This window comes from Globicephala melas, chromosome 15, assembly GCF_963455315.2.
Source record: "Globicephala melas chromosome 15, mGloMel1.2, whole genome shotgun sequence".
Lineage (NCBI taxonomy): Eukaryota > Metazoa > Chordata > Mammalia > Artiodactyla > Delphinidae > Globicephala > Globicephala melas.
The window spans coordinates 58405889-58433386 of record NC_083328.1 but is presented as its reverse complement, the minus strand read 5'-3'; the positions used below and the strand labels follow the sequence as shown (position 1 = coordinate 58433386).

The window sequence follows — 27498 nt, the reverse complement described above, 5'->3', positions numbered from 1 at the left end:
GCTGCCATCCCATCTTCAACCAGCCACCAGAAAAATTATGGAGAAATAGACAAGGCAGCTAGAGTTATTTGGAAATACCACCACCAATATAAATTTGTCTAAACTTTGAAAATATTGGAAAAGTGTCCTAAGGAGCACAGATCATAGAAAGGGGTTTAAAAGTATGTGTGATTTAAAAGGGTTGGAACAGAATCCCCAGAACCTGTGCATATGTTACCTTACATGTCAAAAGGGATTAGCAGTAGTGATTTGTTAAGGATCTTGAGATGGGCACATTTTCCTAGTGGAGGCCATGTAAGCACAAAGATTCTTATAAGTAAAAGATTGAGGCAGAACAGTTGGAGGAGATGTGATGTCAGAAGCAGAGGTCAGACTGATGTGAGGCCCTTTGCCAAGGACTGTGGACACCTCTGGGAGTTGGAAAAGGCAAGGAATGGATTCTTCTCTAGAGCCCAGCTACCCATTGTAGACTTCTGACCTCTACAACTGTATGATAATGCATTTGTCTTGTATTAAATCATTAAATGTGGTAATTACTTACACTGACTATAGGAACCTAATTCAAGGAGAACAGATGTGAATAAATGGATATGCATGAGTTAAAGTGCATAACTTCTGGGTAGAAAAATTGGAAAGAAGGAAGACGTGCTGATGGCAATTGAGAGGTAAAGGGAAAAAGTAAAAAGCAGGGGGATGGGATTTAGGTTCCTGAAAGACAAAAGAGAACCAAAGAATTAGAGGACTCAGAACATTTCTCCCACTATCAAAACCAACCAACCAGGCTTCCCTGGTGGCGCAGTGGTGGAGAGTCCGCCTGCCAATGCAGGGGACACGGGTTCGTGACCAGGTCTGGGAGGATCCCACATGCTGCGGAGCAAATAGGCCCATGAGCCATGGCCGCTGAGCCTGTGCGTCAAGCCTGTGCTCCGCAATGGGAGAGGCCACAACAGTGAGAGGCCTGCATACTGCAAAAAAAAAAAAAAAAAAAACCAAAGCAAAACAAAACAACCAATGAACCAACCAAAAACTCCGTTAACATCTTGACTTATGCTGTACTAGTGAAGAGAGGTCCATTAGGCTAGAAATATTGTAAAAAACCCCAATACCATAAAAACAAACAATAAGATGTGCATCCTCACACCAGACCCACTGGATGCAGCCTGCAGTGGTTGGAGCCCTCAGATGCCCGGGGTAGGCTTTGGATCCAGGGAGAAGGATCACATCAGCATCTTACACTTCTCTTCAGCCTGCCAACCTAGGTGCTCCAAAAGACATTTCCAGCTTTACTACACTAGCAAGCATCATGCGTCAGGCACCCTGCAGCACCCTGAAGTACCAGCCCTGGTTGAGCCTGAGCAGAAGATGGAAGATGATAAAGCATTTACAGGCCATACCAGACAAGATGGCATGGACTCTTCTCTCCTACTCTCCTCGTTCAGTACAACTTGAACCCTAGAAATAACACACAGGACAAGCATAGAAGGACTCTGAAGTGGAAGAGGAGGCAGACTGTCTAGGGACCTGAGGACTGGAGGAAGAACACAGCAGTCAGGAACCAAGCACAAGAGGAGACACAGGTGTGGCACTAGGAAAAAGAAAAAGTCTAAATCAATAATCTAAATTCCTGCCTCAAGAAATGAGAAATGAAGGAGCAAAATAAACCCAAAGCAAGCAGAAGGGAGGAAATAATAAAGAAGAAAAATCAGTGAAAATGAAAACAGATAAACAATAGAGAAAATAACTGAAACAAAGAGTGGGCTCTGAGATAGCCTTATCCACCAGAAGGCAGACAGCAGAAGCAAGAAGAATTACAATCCTGCAGCCTGTGGAACAAAAACCACATTCACAGAAAGATAGACAGATGAAAAGGCAGAGGGCTATGTACCAGATGAAGGAACAAGAAAAACAACTAAATGAAGTGGAGATAGGCAACCTTCCAGAAAAAGAATTCAGAATAATGATAGTGAAGATGATCCAGGACATCGGCAAAAGAATGGAGGCAAAAATCGAGAAGATGCAAGAAATGTTTAACACAGATCTAGAAGAACTGAAGGACAAACAAACAGAGATGAACAATACAATACCTGAAATGAAAACTACACTAGAAGGAATCAATAGCAGAATAACTGAGGCAGAAGAACAGATAAGTGACCTGGAAGACAGAAATGGTGGAATTCACTGCTGTGGAACAGAATAAAGAAAAAAGAATGAAAAGAAATGAAGACAGCCTAAGAGACTTCTGGGACAACATTAAACGCAACAACATTTACATTATAGGAGTCCCAGAAGGAGAAGAGAGAGAGAAAAGACCAGAGAAAATATTTGGAGAGATTATAGTCGAAAACTTCCCTAATATGGGAAAGGAAACAGCCACCCAAATCCAGGAAGCACAGAGAGTCATATACAGCATAAACCCAAGGAGAAACATGCCGAGACACATAGTAATCAAACTGGTAAAAATTAAAGACAAAGAAAATTTATTGAAAACAGCAAGGGAAAAACGACAAATAATATACAAGGAAACTCCCATAAGGTTAACAGCTGATTTCTCAGCAGAAACTCTACAAGCCAGAAGGGAGTGGCATGATATACTTAAAGTGATGGAAGGGAGGAAACTACAACCAAGATTACTCTACCCAGCAAGGATCTCACTCAGATTTGATGGAGAAATCAAAAGCTTTACAGACAAGCAAAAGCTAAGAGAATTCAGCACCACGAAACCAGCTTTACAATAAATGCTAAAGGAACTTCTCTAAGGGGGAAACACAAGAGAAGAGAAGGACCTACAAAAACAAACCCAAAACAATTAAGAAAATCGTCATATGAATATATGTATCTATAATTACCTTAAAAGTGAATGGATTAAATGCTCCAACCAAAAGACACATGCTTGCTGAATGGATACAAAACAAAACACATATATATGCTCTCTACAAGAGACAGACTTCAGACCTAGGGACACATACAGACTGAAAGTGAGGGGATGGCAAAAGATATTCCATGCAAATGGAAATCAAGGGGAAGCTGGAGTAGCAATACTCATATTAGATAAAATAGACTTTAAAATAAAGAATGTTACAAGAGACGAAGAAGGACACTACATAATGATCAAAGGAACAATCCAAGAAGAAGATATAACAATTATAAATATATATGCACCCAACATAGGAGCACCTCTGTACATAAGGCAACTGCTAACAGTTAAAAGAGGAGAGCGACAGTAACACAATAATAATGGGGGGACTTTAACAGCTCACTTACACCAATGGACCGATCATCCTAAATGAAAATAAATAAGGAAACAGAAGTTTTAAATGACACAATTTAAAGACCAGATAGATATAATTGATATTTATAGGACATTCCAACCAAAAACAGCAGATTATACTTTCTTCTCAAGTGTGTATGTGACATTCTCCAGGAGAGATCACATCTTGGGTCACAAATCAAGCCTCAGTAAATTTAAGAAAATTGAAATCATATCAAACTTCTTTTCTGACCACAGTGCTATGAGATTAGAAATGAATTACAGGGGAAAAAACGTAAAAAACACAAAAACATGGAGGCGAAACAATGCCTCACTAAATAACCAAGAGATCACTGAAGAAATCAAAGAGGAAATCAAAAAATATCTAGAGAAAAATGACAATGAAAACACAGTGATCCAAAACCTGTGGGATGCAGCAAAAGCAGTTCTAAGAGCGAAGTTTATAGCTATACGAGCCTACCTCAAGAAACAAGACAAATCTCAAATAAACAATCTAACCTTACACCTAAGGGAACTAGAGAAAGAAGAACAAACAAAGCCCAAAGTTATCAAAAGGAAAGAAATCATAAATATCAGAGCAGAAAATAAATGAAATAGAAACAAAGAAAACGATAGCAAAGATCAATAAAATTAAAAGCTGGTACTTGGAGAAGATAAACAAAATTGATAAACCATTAGCCAGACTCATCAAGAAAAAGAGGGAGAAGGCTCAAATCAATAAAATTAGAAATGAAAAAGTAGAAGTTACAACAGACACTGCAGAAATAAAAAGCATCCTAAGAGACTACTATAAGCAAGTCAATGCCAATAAAATGGACAACCTGGAAGTAAAGGACAAATTCTTAGAAAGGTATAACCTTCCAAGACTGAACCAGGATGAAATAGAAAATATGAACAGACCATCACAAGTAATGAAATTGAAACTGTGATTAAAAATCTTCCAACAAACAAAAGTCCAGGACCAGATAGCTTCACAGGTGAATAATATCAAACATTTAGAGAAGAGCTAACACCCATCCTTCTCAAACTCTTCCAAAAAATTGCAGTGGAAGGAACACTCCCAAACTCATTCTATGAGGCCGCCATCACCCTGATTCCAAAACCAGACAAAGATACTACAAAAAAGAAAATTACAAACCAATATCACTGATGAATATAGATGCAAAAATCCTCAACGAAATACTAGCAAACAGAATCCAACAACACATTAAAAGTATCATACACCATTGGGCTTCCCTGCTGGTGCAGTTGTTCAGAGTCTGCCTGCTGATGCAGGGAACATGGGTTCGTGCCCCGGTCCGGGAATATCCCACCTGCCATGGAGCGGCTGGGCCCATGAGCCATGGCTGCTGAGCCTGCATGTCTGGAGGCTGTGCTCTGCAATGGGAGAGGCCACAACAGTGAGAGGCCCGCGTACCACAAAAAAAAAAAAAAAAAGTATCAAACACCATGATCAAGTGGGATTTATCCCCGGGATGCAAGGATTCTTCAATATATGCAAATCAGTCAATATGATACAATATATTAACAAACTTAAGAATAAAAACCATATGATCATCTCAAGAGATGCAGAGAAAGCTTTTGACAAAATTCAACACTGATTTATATAAAAACTCTCCAGAAAGTGGGCATAGAGGGAAGCTACCCCAACATAATAACAGCCATATATGACAAACGCACAGCAAACATCATTCGCAATGGTGAAAAACTGAAAGCATTTCCTCTAAGTTCAGGAACAACACAAGGATGTCCACTCTCACCACTATTATTCAACATAGTTTTGGAAGTCGTAGCCACAGCAATCAGAGAAGAAAAAGAAATAAAAGGAATATAAATTGGAAAAGAAGAAGTAAAACTGTCACTCTTTACAGATGACATGATACTATATGTAGAGAATCCTAAAGATGCTACCAGAAAACTACTAGAGCTAATCAATGAACTTGGTAAAGTTGCAGGATACAAAATTAATGCACAGAAATCTCTTGCATTCCTATACACTAATGATGAAAAATCTGAAAGAGAAATTAAGGAAACACTCCCATTTACCACTGCAACAAAAAGAATAAAATACCTAGGAATAAACCTACCTAAGGAGACAAAAGACCTGTATGCAGAAAACTGTAAGACACTGATAAAAGAAATTAAAGATGATATCAACCGATGGAGAGGTATACCATGTTCTTGGATGGGAAGAATCAATATTGTGAAAATGAGTATAGTAACCAAAGCAATCTACATATTCAATGGAAACCCTATCCAATGGCATTTTTTATGGAACTAGAACAAAAAATCTTAAATTTTGTATGGAGACACAAAAGACCCCTAATAGCCAAAACAGTCTTGAGGGAAAAAATGGAGCTGGAGGAATCAGATTCCCTGACTTCAGACTATACTAAAAAGCTACAGTAATCAAGACAATGTGGTACTGGCACCAAAACTGAAACATAGATCAATGGAACAAGATAGAAAGCCCAGAGGAAAACCCATACACCTATGGTCAACTAATCTATGACAAAGGAGGCAAGGATATACAATGGAGAAAAGACAGTCTCTTCAATAAGTGGTTCTGGGAAACCTGGACAGCTACATGTAAAAGAATGAAATTAGAACATTCCCTAACACCATACACAAAAATAAACTCAAAATGGATTAGAGACCTAAATGTAAGACCAGACACCATAAAACTCTTGGTGGAAAATATAGGAAGAACACTCTGACATAAATCACAGCAAGATCTTTTTTGATCCACCTCTTAGAGTAATGGAAATAAAAACAAAAAGAAACAAATGGGATCTAATGAAACTTAAAAGTTTTTGCACAGCAAAGGAAACCATAAACAAGATGAAAAAACAACCCTCAGAATGGGAGAAAACATTTGCCAACGAATCAATGGACAAAGGATTAATCTCCAAAATATATAAACAGCACATGCAGCTCAATATTAGAAAAACAAACAACCCAATCCAAAAACAGGCAGAAGACCTAAATAGACATTTCTCTAAAGAAGACATACAGATGGCCAAGAATCACATGAAAAGCTACTCAACATCACTAATTATTAGAGAAATGCAAATCAGAACTACAATGAGGTATCACCTCACACCAGTTAGAATGGGCTTCATCAGAAAATCTACAAACAACAAATGCTGGAGAGGGTGTGGAGGAAAGGGAACCCTCTTGCACTGTTGGTGGTAATGTAAATTGATACAGCCACTATGGAGATTCCTTAAAAAACTAAAAATAGAATTACCATACAATCCAGCAATCCCAGTACTGGGCATATACCCAGAGAAAACCATAATCAAAACGACACATGCACACCAATGTTCACTGCAGCATTATTTACAATACCCAGGTCACGGAAACAACCGAAATGCTCATTGACAGACAAATGGATAAAGAAGATGTGGTACATATATACAATGGAATATTACTCAGCCATAAAAACGAACAAAATTGGGTCATTTGTTGAGACGTGGATTGATCTAGAGACTGTCATACAGAGTGAAGTAAGTCAGAAAGAGAAAAACAAATATCGTATATTAACGCATATATGTGGGACCTAGGAAAATGGTACAGATGAACCAGTTTGCAGGGCAGAAATTGAGACACAGATGTAGAGAACAAACGTATGGACACCAAGGGGGGAAAGTGGAGGGGGTTTGGGGTGGTGGTGTGATGAACTGGGTGATTGGCATTGGCATGTATACACTGGTGTGTATAAAATTGATGACTAATAAGGAAAAAAAAGAGTGGGTTCTTTTAAAAGACCAATAACATTGAAAAGCTTCTAGTACAACTGCAAAGAAAAAATGAATGACACATTTTCAATATCAGGAATGAAACAGAGGACATCACTACAGACCCTTCAGACATCAAAAGGATAGTTAGGGAATGTTATGAAAAACTATACAGGCAGAAATTTGACAACTTAGAGACAATGGAACAAATACCTCAAAAAGCAGAACCTACCACAGCTCACACTATATTAAATGAATAATCTGAATAGTCTTAAATAATTCAAATTCTTTTCAAATAAAAAAATAGATTCTCAAGGCCCAGATGGAGTCATGGAAAATTTTTGCCAAGAACTTACAGATGAATTAAAATTTTGGTGCACAAAAACAACAATAAAATACATTTTGGAAAACTTGAATTTATACTCCATTTTAAATGATATTAGGGGATTAATATTGATTATATATTAAGTGTGCACTGGTATTAGTTTTTGTAGAAAATCAAGGTCCTTAACCGTATGACCACACAATTGTGGACTCCACTGACAACTGGTTGTGCACACAGGAGTAAGTTAAAGTGAACACAATTATGCAACTTCTCTATATCTCTTGTTTAAGGGAAGTTGTTTGTTCTCCCCTTCCTCTCTTTATTCTTCCAGCAGGCAGGGACATGGTCACTCAGTGACCTAGCATTGACCCCGAAGTTGAGGACAACACCACGGGCATGTTGGAAGGAACGTGGGACTTTGAAAGGTCTTCTGGAGGAAAGACTCCTGGATGTGACTCGACCCTCTCTTGATGTTACATGACAGCCTATAAGACATATTTTATTCATAGAAAGGGGGACTGTCCTTGGGACGATGCCCAGCTGAGGGGGAACCTGTCTTTAATTAGCACATATCTGTTATAAAGCCTGGTGGTTCCTGTCCTCAGGGACTCAGATTCACCTTTATTAGTTTAGCCCAATCATCTGAACTAAAGGCAACAAATCTTCAACAGCATCCCCCGTCCCTCGTTTCTCCCTGAGTCTCCCTCTGGGTTGTTGAAGCAGGAACAGAGATCACAGCTGAACTGAGATCTGCATTTAGAAAATGTTCAGTGAGCGACTGTGATCATTACTAGTCCATTGTCACAAATCAGGGGACAAAGGAGCCCTGTGCAGTGACCACTCATGGTCACCTGGGTGCCAGGTTCAGACTCACACTTCATGTCCTCAGGGCTACCCTTCCAAAATTTCACAGAATATTAGGTGCAAGTGTCTACTGGGGTGATGTTACTGATATAGATGGAAAAGTCTAGGCTGGAGAGAGACTAAGCAGAGGTTAGAAAGGACAAGGAGGAGGGAGGTGGGTGGGTGGACAGGGAATGAGGAACATAATTACTGTTAGTTGAAGAGCGTGAGAGGCAGGACTCCATGAACAGAATGATCTCCCTCCTTCCTACTTTCTTTCATGGAAATTTATGTCAAGAGATCTATAAAGAATATGCCAAACTCTTACCAGTGGTCACTCTTGGGGGTGTGGGATTTAGGGGAGGGAACTTATTTTGAAATTCTATTTTACACCTATTGACTTCTAGATTGTTCTATAATAAGCATGAATTACTACCTTTAATATTAAATAAAAAAAGTAAAGAACTGGGTCAGTTGGAGTGGAGGCCTCACCAATACGTTCATCTGCATCCTGGTTCTTCTGGGGAGCAGAGGCCTCCAGGGTGTGGTTTTTGGTGATCGCCGGCTGTCCGTCATGCTCCACCTGGCAGGTGAGCAGCACAGCCTCCCTGTGGGCAGATGAGTTCACCAGGAGCCAGCTCGTCCGGTTAAAGGTCCCGTCCTTGTTCTCTATGAGGGTCGAGGCCATGTCTATTCGGGCGACATTTCCGTTCTCCAACCAGGTCAGCTGTAGGCGCTGGGGGTAGAACTTGTTCACCTGGCAGGTGATATTCACCTGGTTCCCCACCCTGGGGTGTTGGGTAATCGTCAAGGTAGGCGGAACTGAAACAGCATAGGCAGAAGCTCTGACCTTATGGAACCAACAGGTCACAGGAGAGGGGCTGGATAACAGCTTCCAGCACAGCAAGGGAGTCACCAGAGGACAGAGCCAGGCATGCAGCAGGCGCTCAGACACCGGGGGTGTCTTTGCATAGAAATGAAATCATAAGCACACTGCAGGGCACACAGTAGGTGCTCGAGGACTGGGCTCCTAGTAGGTTAATGATGTGTGTCATCTACAAACACAGCCCCTGGCATGCAGTTGGAATATAATACCTGCAGCAAAATATACGAAATCGCCAAGCACATAGGGGCCTGGCTTATAGTAGGTGCTCAGTAGTTGGAGAAACTATTGATTAAGTAAAGGAAACTACTCAGCACAGTGCTTGGCACATGATGGGTGTCCACCTGGCAGCTGCCGTTAAAACGGTAATTAGTGACCAGCTCATCTAGGAGCCTGGTGATGGGGCAGGACTGTCAGGAAGTAGATTCCAGGCAATTTGAGGCCTGGAGCAAAAAGCAGGGAGGAGGAAAGGGCTGGGGCCTTGAGGGCAGGTGCAGGCTTAGGCTGGCGTGAGGGGCTTCTACCTCGGATGGTCTCAGACAAGTTGGCTGTCCCACGAAGAGGAGGGTCTCCCTGCAGGGTGATGTGGGTCACCTCGCAGATGACCTGGGAGCGAACATCCCCTGGGGCCAGCACCACCTTGGTTGTGCTCGAGATGCTGTAGGAAACTTTGTTTCCCTCTGGTTCCACGTCGGTCTGGGAGGCTGAGAGCTCATTGCCATTTTTGAACCATTTCAGGGAGATGTTTCTGGGGGTGAATCCGTGGGATTTGCAGGTGAAGCTCACTGTCTGCTCAGGTGTGACCCTCACTGTGGGGCCTGATACCACAGGAGGAGAGGGTTTGGCTACAAAAGGAACATTTATAAATGATGAACATGATTGTAATTATCATCACTAATGATGAAAATGTGACGCAGTTAAGAACCACCACACATATTATGTTTTAAATTCCTCAAATAGTTCTGGGAGGGCAGTGTCATCATCCTCATCTGACAGAGGAGACAGACACACAGGTTCCCAGAGGTGACTCTGAGTCGGGGGCAGGGCTGACATCGAATTCCAGGCCTGAGTTCAAAGTCCACCTTCTTACATCTGCCAGGTGATTTCCCACCAGTTTGGGCAAAGGAACAAAAGTACTGATTGGTCTCACTCTCCTATTAACTGTTCCTAGCTGGGCTCCCCCTGGAAAACTTAGGTAAGTTCGGAGAAGTGTTCACAGAAGTAAATGCAGGGGAAGCGGGGTCATAGCGGGACCACATGGAAGCTGAGCCAGGCTGACCGTCCAACGAGAGCTGTGGCCATGGCACCTCCCAGCTCCTCGTCTGTGAAAGGGGACAGCAGGCATTACCCTTCCCGGGCTTCAGTGAGGGTTAAATCAGGCAGTGGGAGCATTTTTGCTATGAGTAAAACACAAGATGATTCACAAAACCAACAAACACAGATATCTCTTTAACCTGGACTGTATTTATACCCAGAGCTGTCCCTTCAGGTGTTTATGAATTTACTGCATAGTTTTCATTCTTTCCACGAATATTTCAGTAGGACCAATGTATCAATCCCTGAATTTCAAAGGAAGGGAGCAAAGGGATGTTTTTCTGAGTCTGGGTTCTTCTCTTGGTTCAGTTTTGGGTTGAGAAGAAAGATCACTGAGTGCTGAGAAACCAGTGGTGGTTAATTTCTTAATTGTTATTAAATCTGTGGAGACACAGGCACAGGCCTATAATGCACCCAGAAACACACAAATGGGTAAATGAAACGTGAGGGTGCTTCCTCTCTTTAGAAGGTTCCTGTAGGGTGTTTCCCAATTGTTCATTGTTACTCAACACCTCCTGTAAAAGTCAGCAAACATTACAAATATTTGCATTTGTAAATACTTAACTTGCTTCTTAAAACTCATCAAACGTTTGAGGACATAGCAAGGAGTTACCTTAAAATGTCAAATTGTATAAACACCAGCATCCTGGACACCCCTAAAGGAACAAGATACAACACCCATGATTGTTATCATAAGATCTGGCCATTCTAGTTCTAAAACAAAAGCACAACAGAAACACCAAGAAGAGTCTCAAATCGTGCTCCATGTAGCTGTCATACAAAAATCCACAGGAAAAAACTAGTAGAAACACCAAATTATAAATCTGTTCCCATTTTTAAAAATAATTCCCTCAAGAAACAAGTTTGGGGAATTGGTTTTCAAACTACACAAGAGATCACAGGCATTTTCCTGCAGATGAGCTCTTTACAGAAGCTGTAAGCATTTTGAAAGGAGGAAGAACAGATTTTGTCAGTGTCACTGTGGCGTGTTGAGACAGGAGGTCTCCAGGCTGAGCAGGGAGAATTTGCAGGCATTCCAGAGCCTGTTTACACACACACGTGTGTAAAGATGGGAAGGTTTCCCCAGTGATGAAGCTTGGGTCTGAACAGGGTGGTCTGAGTTGGGAGGACGCACCTCTCAGCCCAGGTTAGCTCTGTTGGAGGTGGGGTGTGTGCCTGCCAATCGACTCCAAATGACTTTCTTGGGCGTCCTAAAAGCTGTCACCGTCACGGGCTATTCTGAAGCACTCACACCCAGGAGAGCTGTTCGTACAACCCAGGCATCACGGGTGACCCGCCTCTGTCCTGGAAGAACCACAGCTTTCCCTCTGACCTCAGAGAACACGTGACTCAGGGCTCCTCTGCCCTAGCAGGGCACCAGCATCCTCTGCAGGAGTGAAAAGACTCAGCTGCCCAGGCCCACGTCGGACCAATTAAATCAGAATTTCTAGGGATCTTTTACCATCTCTCAGGTGATTCTAATAAGTAGCCAAGGTCTAAAGGAGCCCAGCTCCACCCCAACCCCAGTTGTACTTAGTCCTGTAGAGAAAGCGACCCATCCGAGGTCCTCTGGCTCCAGCACATCAGAGCTCACGTTGTTGGAACACGTACCATATGCCAGGATCTGCTCTAAGCTCTAGACATGCGTCCCTCATTCAGTTCCTGCAGATGCTCTGTGAGGGCAGGGCTGTCACTGACAGATGAGGATACGAAGCCCCAGTGTGGGGAGGGACTCGTCAGAGGTCCCAGAGCTGGGACGGGGCAGAGCTGGGATGGAGGCCCAGGCAGGGGGGCTCGGCCCAGGCTCTCAACTGCTGTGCACTGAGCTCAGTGACACCCAACCCACTCCATCCAGGGCTTCCTAGATCCTCTTCAGTCATCACAGACCCCTGAAAGGCAGCGTGATTACCACCATTGCACAGATGGGGAAACTGAGGACTAGAGGGAACTGAGATATGCCCAAGATCACACAGCCTGGGAGGCCAGCACCATCGCTCCCTGAGGGGCTGTCCTGTCACCAGGTCATTGTACCTTCAGGACATAATGCAAAGGCTGTGTGATTATCCTCGGTCTACAGGTGAGGAAATGGGGCCCAGTACAGGGAACTGGGTCACAGCCTTGAAAAAACACCTCGATTTGGGGGACCCCTACTCTGTGCTGGTGATTTAGACAGAGCACCTCAAATCCTTCCAACTCTCCTGAAAGGAGACCATGATGATCACAATTTTACAGATGAGAAAACTGAGGCTGAGAGAAATGAAGGGACTGTCTCCTCACCCTCCCCACCCACTGTGTCCCAGAAGTGTTTCCTGTCACCTCCAAGCTTTCATGGCCATCAGCAGAGCAAGCACCCCACCTTCACAAACCCCACACTACCACCACCCTCCCCTTTTCCCTCTGAGATTCTTGACTTCAAGCAAGTACCAGGAGGAGTGGCCTCTGAGTGCCCAGGCCTGGGGACCCTGTAGCAACAAGGGAAGACATGGGCCCCTGACACCTGAGTCTAGAATATGAACTCTTGCTCACGTGGGGCCCCCAGCGCCCTCTAGGGAGCACCTCCCCCTCCTCATCGTCGGCCTGCAGAGCCAGGAATGGGCGTGCATGGTGCTGCTGGGACTGCACCGGCCCCTCTCTGTGCTGTCCACACTACACTTCCCGGAGCTGCTCCCCCATGAGGCCTAGTGAAGAAGCAAGATCGCAACAATGGTGGAAAAAAGATTCCTGGTGCTTTTAAGTGTGCTGAGCCCTGCATTTTAGGAACATTCAGCACATCGTGAGACCCTGTAGTATCTGTCTGATCTGTGGTAAAGCTAGACTTGCCTCCCATACAGGACTTTTTAAAATGCTTATTGCTAAAGAACAGAACAATACAAGGTTTTAAGAGGACAGGCCTGGAGTTTTCTCCACACTTGCCAGCACAGTGGGGTGTGCAGAGAGCAGGGTCGTGAGTCTAGGTACTTGGGCTCAATCTTGGCTCCCCTACCTGCTCACATATCAGGTCCTCTCTCCGAGCCCCAGTGTCCTCATATGTAAAAGGGACAACAGACGGCCCTACGCTCAGAGCACTGGTTATAAGGAGTAAATGCCATGAGGAAGATTCAGAATCTGACAGGCTGCTGCTCCTCTCCCCCTCCTTCCCTTCTCATCCAGGGAATCCCCTGGGCAGGCGGCCTGGGGACGAGGACGAGCAGCCTCCTGGGAGGCAGCAGATCTGAGTGGTGGTGGAACCACTTACTAGCTGTGATTGGCTGAGCAAGGAACCGACAATCTGGGAAGTGTAGTAATATCGGCAAAATCAGGATAAAGCCACCTTGCCTGCTCATGCCTGGAGCTCTGGGAAGATTCATTTGCTACCGTGACTAGAGGGGAAAGTTGGCAAGATAATCACACAAATTAAAATACACATCCTCTCTGATCTAGCAATGCTACTTCCAGTGGGTATTTCCCCTTTGAGGAGAGTGACACATGGAAAGGTTATCCACTGCGGTGCTGTTTCGATAGCCCGAGGTTAGGAACACCCTAGTATCCGTCAACAGGAGACTGTAAGATGAAAACGATTGTCTCCATACCTTGAATGTTAAGTAGCTGTTGAAACAATGCGCAGCTCTAGGTGCTGACATGGAATGAGGGACTTGGGATCATGTGGCTGAAAGTAGGGAGAAGCTTCCCGTCGCCTCAGGACTTAGGGCCTGAATGCGAGGAGCCTCCTGACCCTATGGGAAAGCAATGAAAACATCATGTCCAATGGTTAATTCAAGGAGCTTTTATTCTTTAACTTCCATGTACCAGGCTCTTCCATGAAACCAGTTCCAATGCTGGTACAGGAAAGAGCCTGGCCTGGAATCAGATTGGGTTCTGGAAGGATCCCCTCACTCACTGACCGTGGGACTGTGGTCTGGGTTCCAGTCACCTCTTGGCCTCAGGCCACCATCTGTACATGGAGGGTTGGGCAGACAGTGTCAAAAGGTCTCTCCTGTGTCACAGTCCAGGATTCAGGAGTTAGGAAGAGGATCCAGGGTCTTTGTCAGAAAACTCTTAATGAGTGCCTTTGCTGCCTCAATGGGGCAGCCCCTAAGTCACCCACATGGGGAACCTCTTCCCTGGGGAGGGACATTCTGAGATGACCCAGCTCTGCTGGGAGCCTTCAGTGACTCTGTGAGTCGGTCCCTGAATCACAGGAGGGTTTTCCCAACAGACCCCCAGGAAACACTCAACCTCTGGGCATCTCCTCTAGCCTGGGCCGTCAGAGTAAACACTGAACCTATGCCTCTAGGAATTTCTTCTCAGTGTGATGTTTCTGAAGAGGAAATAAAGAAACTCTGCCCTGGATAGACTTCTCTTTGGAAGGGGAGAGAACATAAGTTCCACGGGAGAAGAGCCTTGTCTGCTTTGTTCACTGCTGCTTCCACAACATCTGGAGCAGGGCCTGGCACACAGTAGGTGCTCGATAGGTGCTGAATAAAGAGAAGATTCAGCCACATTGAGGGGAGCACTCTCTGGAGGCAGGAGGTGATACCTGGGTTGTGACGGGGCAAGTCGCTCAGACCTTCAGTTCCCTCATCCCTGGAACCAAAGGGCTAGATGGGATGGAAAAGGCAAGGGCTGTGGAGCCAGGCAGACTGGGGTTCCAGACTTTTCCCAGTTTTCCCAGTTGTGGGGCCTTTGGCAAGTAGCACAACCTCTGCAGGCCTCAGTCTCCCTGATCTGTAGAAGGGAGTGAAATCAGATCATCATATAAACACCCACTGCTGCACTTGATCCTTCTTTTTTTTTCTTTTTTCTCAAAGGGTGGAGGGCATTCTTGTTGACTTGTTGTCACAGACCAGGGGGACAAAAGAGACCCAGACCATACTCACCACTCACAGTGAGATGAGTGCCTGGTCCAGACTTAACCTCCACGTCAGGGCTTCCTTTCTTGAACTTCACACAGTAGTACATACCGGTGTCTGCTGGCGTGATGTTACTGATGCGGATGGAAAAGTCCATGTTGTTTCTCCTTGTAGTATCTGCAACAGTTGTTACTCGAGGGAAGAGGCTTGCTTGGAGACTGTAGATTAACTCCCGGCCTGGCCCTGTGCCCCTGAACCAACTGACGGGCCCCACGGGGAGCAGGGAGGTCACGTCGCAGCGCAGAGTGGCCGTCTCTCCTGCTGCAACTGAAACTGACCTGTCAGGCTGAATCACCTGCAGCTCGTCCGCACCTGCCACTCCTGGAGGGAAACACAATCCAGTTACTTATTCATCCTTAGGTGATCCTGTAGGTTTTCTCAGTTATTTATCAACAACAGTTTTCATTAACTTAGTGCACCATGAGCCGGCCTTGAACTCAGCCCATTGCGTGTATATTGCATGCAACCTGCACAATGAACCTATAACGTGAGACCCTAATACAAGAGAGGAATTGAGGCACAGAGAGGTTAAATGATGTGGCAGAGAATGAGTTTGAGTACTTGAGCCCTCTTTGGAAGTGTCATACTTCACCAAATATTTCTGGCTGTTCACTTTGTGGCCTCCTGGAGTGCTGCACTTCTGGCCTTTGCATTAGGTGGAATCACATGGCTTCTTTAGACCACTGAATTGTGAGGAGAAGTGATGGATATATTTCGTAGGTTATTCATTTAACTGCAAGAGGCTTTATGGACCAACTTACATCTTCCCCAGAGATCCACATTCTCATGATGAGGTTGGCTCCAACAACCTGGATACTTGAGTGGCAGTGATGTGCAGAGCTCCCAACACAATGAACATTTAATTTAAGAAGAAAGTAAAACATTGTTTCAAGTCCCTAGCATTTTTTCCCAATTACATAGTCATGTTTCATTAGTTACCTAAGGCTGTTGTAATAAATTATCAAAAATTTACTGGCTTGAAGTGACAGTTTTATTATAATTCTGGATGTCAAAGGACCAGAAATGGTATTACTGGACTAAAATCAAGGAGTTAGTTGGGCCACATTTCTTCTGGATGCTCTGATCATTGTCTCTCCAAATTTTTGAGACTGTCTACACTCCTTTTCTCATGGTTTCCATCTTCTTATGACTCTAATGTTGCTTCCATTGTCACTTGTACTTCTCTAACTTTGGCTTTCCTGCCTCGTTCTTATAAGATTATATTGGGCCCACAATGATAATCTAGGATATTCTCCCCATAGCAAGGGTCTTAACTTAATCACTTTTACAAAATCTCTTTTTCCAAGTAAAGTAAAATATTCACAGGTGAGTATAGGACATAGATCTCTTTGAGGGGGGCTACTTTTTCTTTTTACTTGATTTATAACTTTTTTATACTGAAGTATTGTTGATTTACAGTGTTTTGGTAATTTCTGCTATACAAAAATTGACTCATTTATACATACATATATTCTTGTATATACATATATACATTCTTTTTTTAATATATTCTTTTCCATTATGGCTTATCATAGCATACTGAATATAGTTCTCTGTGCTATATAGTAGGACCTTGTTGTTTATCCATTCCATATATAACAGATTACATTACCCCTACCCTCTCCTCCTTGGCAACCACAAGTTTGTTCTCTATGTCCGTGAGTCTGTTTCTGTTTTGTAGATAGGTTCCGTTGTCTCATCTTTATTTGGGGGGGAGGTCCATGTGGCATAGCTTGCGGGATCCTAATTCCCCAACCAGGGATCGCACCCAGGCCCCCTGAAGTGGAAACGTGGAGTCCTAACTACTGGACCACCAGAGAATTCCCTGTGTCATCTTTTAGATTCCACATATAAATATCATATGGTGTTTCTCTTTTCTCTTTCTGACTTACTTCACTTAGTATGATAATCTCTAGTTGTGTCCATGTTGCTGCAAATGACATTATTTCATTCTTTTTTATGGCTGAATAGTATCCCATTGTATATATGTACCACATCTTCTTTATCCATTCATCTGTCGATGGACTTTTAGGTTGTTTCCATGTCTTAGTTATTGTGAATAGTGTGCTATATGAACATAGGGGTGCATGTATCTTTTTGGATAAGAGTTTTGTCTGGATATATGCCCATGAGTGGGATCACTGGATCATATGGTAATTCTATTTTTATTTTTCTGAGGAACCTCCATATTGTTTTCCATAGTGGCTGTACCAACTTACATTCCTGCCAACAGTATAGGAGAGTTCTCTTTTCTCCACATCCTCTCCAGCATTTGTTATTTGTAGAGCTTTTAAGGGTGACCATTCTGACTGATGTGAGGTGGTACCTAATTTTAGTTTTGATTTGCATTTCTCTAATAATTAGTAAGCATCTTTTCATGTGCCTATTGGCCATTTGTATTTATTCTTTGGAGAAATGTTGTTGAGTTGTATGAGCTGTTTGTATATTTTGGAAAGCAAGCCCTTGTTGGTCAAATCCTTTGTGAATATTTTCTCCCATTCAGTAGGTTGTTTTTTTGTTTTGTTTATGGTTTCTTTTGCTATGCAAAAGCTTGTAAGTTTGATTAGGTCCCATTGTTTGTTTTTATTTCTATTGCCTTGGGAGACGGACCTAAGAAAACTTTGGTATAATTTATGTCAAAAAATGTTTTGCCTATGATCTCTTCTAGGAGTTTTATGGTGTCATGACTTATGTTTAAGTCTTTAAGTCATTTTGAGTTTATTTTTTTGTATTGTGAAAGGGTATGTTCTAATTTCATCGATTTACATGCAGCTGTCCAACTTTCCCAACACCACTTGCTGAAGAGACTGTCTTTTTCCCATTATATATTCTTGCTTCTTTTGTCAAAGATTAATTGACTGTAAGTGTGTGGGTTTATTTATGTGCTCTCTATTCTGTTCCATTGATCCATATGTCTGTTTTTGTGCCAATACCATGTTGTTTTGAGTACTGTAGCTTTGTAGTATTGTCTGAAGTTTGGGAGGGTTATGCTTCATGCTTTGTTCTTTTTATTCAGGATTGCTTTGGCAATTCTGAGTCTTTTGTGGTTCCATATAAATTTTAGGAGTATTTGTTTTAGTTCTGGGGAAAATGTCATTGGTAATTTGATAGGGATTGAATTAAATCTGTAGATTGCTTTGGGTAGTATGGCCATTTTAACAATATTAATTCTTCCAATCCAAAAGCATGGGATATCTTTCCTTTTCTTTGAATAATCTTCAGTTTCCTTTATTAATGTTTTATAGTTCTCAGTGTATAAGTCTTTCACCTCCTTAGTCAGGATTATTCCTAAGTATTTTATTTTGGGGGGTGTGAGTTTTAAAGGTATTTTTTTTTTACATTCCCTTCCTGATATTACATTGTGAGTGTAAAGAAATGTAACCAATTTCTCTATATTAATCTTGTATCCTGCTACCTTGTGGCATTTGTTGATCAGTTCTAGTAGTTTTTGTGTGGAGTCTTTAGGATTTTCTATATATAGTATCATGTCATCTCCATATAATGACAATTTTACCTCTTTCCTTCCAATTTAGATACATTTTATTTCTTTTTCTTGTCTGATTTCTGTAGCTGGGACTTCCAATACTATGTTGAATAGAAGAGGTGAGAGTGGGCATCCTTGTCTTTTTCCAGTTTTTAGTGGAAAGTCTTTCAGATTTTCACCATTGAGTATTATTATTTTAGCTGTGCATTTGTCATAAATAGTTTTGTTCCCTGTATACCCACTTTAGCAAGAGTTTTTATCATGAATTGATGTTGAATTTTGTGAAACGTTTTTTCTGCATCTATTGAGATGATCATGTGGTATTGTTTCTGGGGTGTATCATATTGATTTATTTGTGTATGTCAAAACATTCTTGTGAACTTTGGATGAATCCAACTTGTCCGTGGTGTATGATCTTGTTTATGTGTTGTTGGATTTGGTTTGCTAATGTTTTGTTGAGAATTTTTGCATCTATATTCATCAAAGATATTGGCTTGTAATTTTCTTTTTTGGTGGTGTCTTTGTGTGGTTGTGATATCAGGGTAATGGTGGCTTCATAGAATGTCTTTGGGAGTGTTCCCTCCTCTTCAACTTTTTGGAGGAGTTTGAGAAGGATCAGTATAAGTTCTTCTATGTATGTTTGGTAGAGTTCACCTGTGAAGCCATCTGGTCCTGGACTTTTGTTTGTAGGAAGTTTTTTATTACAGATTCTACTTCACCTCTCATGATCAGTCTGTTCAAATTATCTATTTCTTCTTGATTCATTATTGGTGGGCTGTATGTTTCTAGAAACTTGTCCATGTCTTCTATGTTGTCGAATTTGTTAGCATATAATTGTTCATAGTATTCCCTTATGTTTTTTTGTATTTCTGCAGTATCAAATGTAATGTTTCCTTTTTCATTTCTTATTTTGTTTATCCAGGATCTCTCTCTTTTCTTCTTGGTCAGCCTGGCCAAAGGTTTGTCAATCTTGTTACCCTTTCAAAGAACCAATTCTTGGTTTTATTGATTTTTTTCTACTGTTTTTTAATCTCTATTTTATTTCCTCTCTGATATTTATTATTTCCTCCCTTCTGCTGGCTTTACATTTTGTTTGTTCTTTTTTTCTAATTCTTTTAAGTGGTAGGCTATGTTGTTTATTTGAGAATTTTCTTGTTTCTTTGATGAAGGCTATGAACTGTATTGCTATGAACTTCCCTCTAAGGACTGCATTTGTTGCATCCCATAGATTTTGTATTGTTGTGCTTTCATTGTCATTTGTCTCAAGGTATTTTTTAAATTTCCTCTTTGATTTCATCCTCAACCCATTGGTTTTTTAGTAGCATTTTATTTGGTCTCCATGTAATCTTTTTCTTCATTTCTTTTTCTGCGGTTGATTTTAGTTGAATGCTGTTGTGTTCAGAAAAGATGTTTGAGATAATTTCTATACTCTTAAATTCACTGAGGTCTGTTTTGTGTCCCAATATGTGATCATTCCTAAAGAATGTTTCATGTGCACTTGAAAAGAATGTGTAGTCTGTTTTTCTTTTTAATGTAAAGTCTTGAAAATATCAATGAAGTCCAACTGTTCTATTGTATCATTTAGGACATTCTGTCTAGAAGATCTATCCATTGATGTGAGTGGGGTGTTAAAATCTAATTATTGTATTCCTGTCAATTTCTCCCTTTATTTCTGTTAGTATTTGTTTTATGTATTTGGCTGCTCCTATATTATGTGCATATATGTTGACTAGTGTAAAATCCTCTTCTTATGTTGAGCCTTTTATCATTATATAGTGTCCTTCTTTATCTTTAGGGCCTTTGTTTTAAAGTCTATTTTGTTTGATATGAGTATTGTGACCCCCACTTTCTTCCCATTTCTTTTTGCATGAAATATCTTTTTCCATCCCCTTACTTTCAATCTATGTGTGTCTTTTGCCCTAAACTTGGTCTCCTGTAGGCGGCATATTGTAGGCTCTTGTTTCTTTATCCAATCTGCCACTCTGTACCTTTTGATTGGAGCTTTCACGTCCATTGATATTTAACGTAATTTTTTTCTTTTTTTGCGGTATGCAGGCCTCTCACTGTTGTGGCCTCTCCTGTTGCGGAGCACAGGCTCTGGACGCACAGGCTCATTGGCCATGGCTCACGGGCCCAGCCGCTCTGCGGCATGTGGGATCTTCCCAGACCAGGGCACGAACCCATGTCCCCTGCCTTGGCAGGCGGACTCTCAACCACTGTGCCACCAGGGAAGCCCCAACGTCATTATTGATAGCTATGTATTTATTGCCATTTTGAGCCTGTTTTCCCATTGATTTTGTATTTCTTCTTTGTCTCTTTCATTTTCTTTTTGTGGTTTAATGATTTTCTTTTATATTATACTTATTTCTCTTCTTTCTGGTTTTTGTGAGTCTATTGTATGTTTTTGATTTGTGGTTACCTGTTTTTCAAGTATATTAACCCCATCTATATCTACATGCCTTAGACTGGTAGTCATAGAGGCTCAAACACATTCTATGAAATGAAAACAAATGTACATTTTCTTACTCTCCTCCCCCACATTTTATCAGTATGATTCTGATGTCCTCTTTTACATATTTATGTTCATCCTTTTGCTGTTCATTGTGGTTATCATCACTTTCAAATATTTTTTTTTGATTTTTTAAATCTGCATACTAGCTTATTTAAGTGATTTGCTTTCTAACTGTGATTTTGTCTTTCCTATATATTCTTACTTCTTTTCTAGAGAAGACCTTTCAATATTTCCTTTAGAATAGGTTTAGTATTGCTATTTTCTTTTAGCTTTGCTTGTCTGAGAAATTCTTTATCTCTCCTTCTATTCTAAAAGATAATCTTTCTGGGTAGAGTATTCTAGGTTGCAGATTTTTCCTTTTCAGGGCTTTGAATATATCTTGCCACTTCCTTCTGGCTTGCAAAGTGTCTGTAGAGAAATCTGCTGATAGCCTTATAGGGGTTTCCTTGTAATTAACTCTTTGTTTTTCTCTTGTTGCCTTTAGAATCCCCTCTTTATCAACTTTTGCCATTTTTTATTAGAATACATCTTAGTGTAGGTCTCTTTGGGCTTACCTTGTTTGGGACCCTCTGTGCTTCCTGTACTTGGATATCTGTTTCCTTCTTTAGGTGGGGGAAGTCTTCAGCCATAATTTCTTCAAATACATTTTTGATCCCCTTTTCTCTTTCTTTCCTTTCTGGAATCCCTATTATGTGTAGAGTGGCAAACTTTATATTATCCCATAGGTCTCTTATACTGCTTTCATTTTTTTTTTCATTTGGTTTTCTGTCTGTTGTCCTGATTGGGTGATTTCCATTATTCTATCTTCCAGATCACTTATTTGTTCTCCTGCATTATTCGTTCTGCTATTCATTGCCTTTAGTTCACTTTTCATCTCAGCAAATGAGTTTTCTATTTTTTCTTGGTTCCTCTTCATAGTTTCTAGTTCCTTTTTACAGTGTTCTGCATTTCTGTTGATACCGTTTCTTAATTCCTTCAGTATTTTCATTATCTCCTTTTTGAAATCTGTGTCTATTAGGCTAAAGAGCGCTGTTTCATTGTTTATTCTTTCAGGGGAATTCTCTTGGTCTTTTAACTGGGATTGGCTCCTCTGCATCTTCATTTTACTTATATTTTTCTTATTCTGTGAGTTTAGGAGAAAAAATTATCTACTGTGGTCTTGGAAGACTATTTATATGTGGGAGTGTCCCTGTGTAGCTTGTGTGGGTTTAACATTTTTGATGTGAGGGCTGTTTTTAGTATGGATGCCTGCCAACTCTTTCCTCAGTGTGTGTTGGCCATTATCCCCTTGGTAGGGGGTATGCAGATGCAGTGGTTGGTGCCCGGTCCTGGGGTTCTTGGCAGCAGTGTTGGCTCACACGTGCCTTGGAGCATGTGATGGGAGTGGAGGCAGCTCTCAACCACTCCTGTAGCCCCAGGGGGCAGCAGAGGCATATTGTAACTGCTCCTTGTGACTGCTCCTGAAACAAAGGGTTGGTGGTGGTGACTGACAATAGCTCCTGGAGCTTGTGTAGGCAGTGTCCTGCCACCTGAAAGCATGCCTGGGGAAAAAGGCTGCAATGGCATGTCCTGCTCCTCCCCTCACACATCCCCCAAACAATGGTGCCTGGCCTCTAAGGTGGCCCATGCTTCCTCTGCATACACCCTCAGGTGGGGTTGCACCAGGCTCCAGGCCCTTCAGTCTGTTTCCACACAGACCACCCCAATCCTTTCCCAGAGTCTGATCTCTGAATCCCAAGCTTCAGCACCCAGCCATCCACTGCATGGGCAGATGAACATCTCAGGATGGGGAGTGCAGGGCCGTGGCACTGACTATCTGTGCCAGTCTCTCTCCATTCTAGCTGCTGCAAACCAGTTGTTACATTCTCTTCTGAGGCTCTGAAGCTCCCCACCTGTCCTAGCTGATCTCCCCACTGGTGAGGGGACTTGCCAGGGTGCAGAACCTTTCCTCTTTCACAGCTCCCTCCAAGGGGTACAGGTCCCATCCAGATTCCTGTCTCATTTTCATTATTTTTTCTTTTGTCCCACCCGGTTATGTGGAGAATTTCTTGCCCTTTCAGAAGTCTAAGTTCTTCTGCCAGTGTTCATTAGATACTCTGTGAGAATTATTCCACGTGTAGATATATTTTTGATATATTTGTGGGAGGAGTTGAGCTTCACATCATCCTAGTCCACCATCTTGATTACTCCTCCTATACTGAGGGGGTATTTTCTGTCTACCACACACATCTGTCCTGACAGTTACAGAAATCAGTTGCCATAAGAAAACTCTAGGACTTCCGGGAAGATGGCAGAAGAGTAAGACACGGAGATCACCTTCCTCCCCACATATACACCAGAAATACATCTACAGGTGGAACAACACCTACAGAACACCTACTGAACGCTGGCAGAAGACCTCAGACCTCCCAAAAGGCAAGAAACCCCCCACGTACCTGGGTAGGGAAAAAGAAAAAAGAATAAACAAAGACAAAAGGATAGGGACGGGACCTGCACCAGTGGGAGGGAGCTGTGAAGGAGGAAAGGTTTCCACACACTAGGAAGCCCCTTCGCGGGCGGAGATTGCGGGTGGCGGAGGAGGAAAGCTTCAGAGCCACGGAGGAGAGCACAGCAACAGGGGTGTGGGGGGCAAAGCGGAGAGATTCCCGCACAGAGGATCGGTGCCGACCGGCACTCCCCAGCCCGAGAGACTTGTCTGCTCACTCACCGGGGCGGGCGGGGCTGGGAGCTGAGGCTCGGGCTTTGGTCGGAGCACAGGGAGAGGACTGGTGTTGGCAGCATGAACACAGCCTGCAGGGGGTTAGTGCGCCACGGCTGGCCGGGAGGGAGTGCAGGGAAAAGTCTGGGCCTGCCGAAGAGGCAAGAGACTTTTTCTTCCCTCTTTGTTTCCTGGTGCGCGAGGAGAGGGGATTAAGAATGCTGCTTAAAGGACCTCCAGAACCGGGCGCGAGCCGCGGCTAAAATCGCAGACCCCAGAGACGGGCATGAGATGCTAAGGCTGCTGCTGCCGCCACCAAGAAGGCTGTGTGCGAGCACAGGTCACTATCCACACTCTTCTTCCAGGGAACCTGTGCAGCCCACCACTGCCAGGGTCCCGGGATCCAGGGACAACTTCCCCAGGAGAACGCACGGCGTGCCTCAGTCTGGTGCAACGTCACTCCGGCCTCTGCCGCCACAGGTTCACCCTGCACTCCGTGCCCCTCCCTCCCCCAGGCTTGAGTGAGCCAGAGCCCCCGAATCAGCGGCTCCTTTAACTCCGTCCTGTTTGAGCGAAGAACAGACGCCCTCCAGCGACCTACACGCAGAGGCGGGGCCAAATCCAAAGCTGATCCTTTGGGAGCTGTGAGAACTAAGAAGAGAAAGGGAAATCTCTCCCAGCAGCCTCAGAAGCAGCGGATTAAAGCTCAACAATCAACTTGATGTACCCTGCATCTCTGGAATACATGAATAGACAACGAATCATCCCAAATTGAGGAGGTGGACTTTGAGAGCAAGATTTATGATTTTTTCCCGTTTTCCTCTCTTTGTGAATGTGTATGTGTATGCTTCTGTGTGAGATTTTGACTGTATAGCTTTGCTTCCACCATTTGTCCCAGGGTTCTATCCATCTGTTTCTTTGTTTTTTTCTCTTAATAATTATTTTTTATTTTAATAACTTTATTATATTTTATCTTACTTTATTTTATTTTACTTTATCTTCTTTCTATTTTTCCTTCCTTCCCTCCTTCCTTCCTTCCTTCCTCCCTCCCTCCCTCCTTTCTTTCTTTCTACTTCTACTAATTATTTCTTTCTACTTGTTCTCCATTTTCTTCTGAGCTGTGTGGATGAAAGGCTCTTGGTTCTCCAGCCAGGAGTTAGTGCTGTGCCTCTGATGTGTGAGAGCCAACTTCAGGACACTGGTCCACAAGAGACCTCCCAGCTCCACATAATATCAAATGGCAAAAATCTCCCAGAGATCTCCATCTCAACACCAGCACCCAGCTACACTTAACGACCAGCAAGCTACAGTGCTGGACATCCTATGCCAAACAAATAGCAAGACAGGAACACAACCCAACCCATTAGGAGAGCGGCTGCCCAAAATCATAATAAGTCCACAGACACCTTGAAACACACCAACAGACATGGACCTGCCCACCAGAAAGACAAGATCCAGCCTCAGCCTCCAGAACACAGGCACTAGTTCCCTCCACCAGGAAGCCTACACAACCCACTGAACCAACTTTAGCCACTGGGGACAGAAACCAAAAACAACGGGAACTACAAACCTGTGGCCGGCAAAAAGGAGACCCCAAACACAGTAAGATAAGCAAAATGAGAAGACAGAGAAACACACAGCAGATGAAGGAGCAAGATAAAAACCCATCAGACCAAACAAATGAAAAGGAAATAGGCACTCTACCTGAAAAAGAATTCAGAATAATGATAGTAAAAATGATCCAAAACCTTGGAAATAGAATAGACAAAATGCAAGAAACATTTAACAAGGACCTAGAAGAACTAAAGATGAAACAAACAATGATGAACAACACAATAAATGAAATGAAAAATACTCTAGATGGGATCAATAGCAGAATAACTGAGGCAGAAGAATGGATAAGTGACCTGGAAGATAAAATAGTGGAAATAACTACTGCAGAGCAGAATAAAGAAAAAAGAATGAAAAGAACTAGGACAGTCTCAGAGACCTCTGGGACAACATTAAATGCACCAACTTTCGAATTATAGGGGTTCCAGAAGAAGAAGAGAAAAAGAAAGGGACTGAGAAAATATTTGAAGAGATTATAGTTGAAAACTTCCCTAATATGGGAAAGGAAATAGTTAATCAAATCCAGGAAGCACAGAGAGTCCCATACAGGATAAATCCAAGGAGAAATACACCAAGACACATATTAATCAAACTGTCAAAAATTAAATACAAAGAAAACATATAAAAAGCAGGAAGGGAAAAACAACAAATAACATAAAAGGGAATCCCCATAAGGTTAACAGCCGATCTTTCAGCAGAAACTCTGCAAGCCAGAAGGGAGTGGCAGGACATATTTAAAGTGATGAAGGAGAAAAACCTGCAACCAAGATTACTCTACCCAGCAAGGATCTCATTCAGATTTGCTGGAGAAATTAAAACCTTTACAGACAAGCAAAAACTGAGAAAGTTCAGCACCACCAGACCAGCTCTACAACAACTGCTAAAGGAACTTCTCTAGGCAAGAAACACAAGAGAAGGAAAAGACCTACAATAATGAACCCAAAACAATTAAGAAAATGGGAATAGGAATATACATATTGATAATTACCTTAAATGTAAATGGAATAAATGCTCCCACCAAAAGACACAGATTGGCTGAATGGATACAAAAACAAGACCCATATATTTGCTGTCTACAAGAGACCCTCTTCAGACCTAGAGACACATACAGACTGAAAGTAAGGGGATGGAAAAAGATATTTCATGCAAATGGAAACCAAAAGAAAGCTGGAGTAGCAATTCTCATATCAGACAAAATAAACTTTAAATTAAAGACTATTAGAAGAGACAAAGAAGGACACTACATAATTATCAAGGGATTGATCCAAGAAGAAGATATAACAATTGTAAATATTTATGCACCCAACATAGGAGCACCTCAATACATAAGGCAAATACTAACAGCCATAAAAGGGGAAATTTACAGTAACACATTCATAGTAGGGGACTTTAACACCCCACTTTCACCAATGGACAGATCATCCAAAATGAAAATAAATAAGGAAACACAAGCTTTAAATGATACATTAAACAAGAAGGAATTAGTTGGTATTTATAGGACATTCCATCCAAAAACAACAGAATACACATTTTTCTCTAGTGCTCATCGAACATTCTCCAGGATAGATCATATCTTGTGTCACAAATCAAGCCTTGGTAAATTTAAGAAAATTGAAATTGTATCAAGTATCGTTTCCGACCACAATGCTATGAGACTAGATATCAATTACAGGAAAAGATTTGTAAAAAATACAAACACATGAAGGCTAAACAATACACTACTTAATAACGAAGTGATAACTGAAGAAATCAAAGAGGAAATTAAAAAATACCTAGAAACAAATGACAATGGAGACAAGACGACCCAAAATCTATGGGATGCAGCAAAAGCAGTTCTAAGAGGGAAGTTTATAGCAATACAGTCCTACCTTAAGAAACAGGAAACACCTCGAATAAACAACCTAAGCTTGCACCTAAAGCAATTAGAGAAT

The 27498-nt window shown here is 42.2% G+C and overlaps 1 protein-coding gene across 3 annotated transcripts in view; it reads right to left on the bottom strand.

Annotated features, from left to right (window-relative positions):
* LOC115839394 (tyrosine-protein phosphatase non-receptor type substrate 1-like) overlaps window positions 1-27498 on the bottom strand; it is a 41920-nt gene that overhangs the window by 3380 nt on the left and 11042 nt on the right. For all 3 annotated transcript variants that reach the window (XM_070043697.1, XM_070043696.1, XM_070043695.1), the window contains exons 2-4: window positions 15230-15583; window positions 9584-9904; window positions 8669-8998 (exon numbers count right to left, since the gene is read on the bottom strand). In XM_070043697.1, the coding sequence (XP_069899798.1) occupies window positions 8669-8998; window positions 9584-9904; window positions 15230-15583 (1005 nt within the window). The remainder of the gene's footprint in view (window positions 1-8668; window positions 8999-9583; window positions 9905-15229; window positions 15584-27498) is intronic.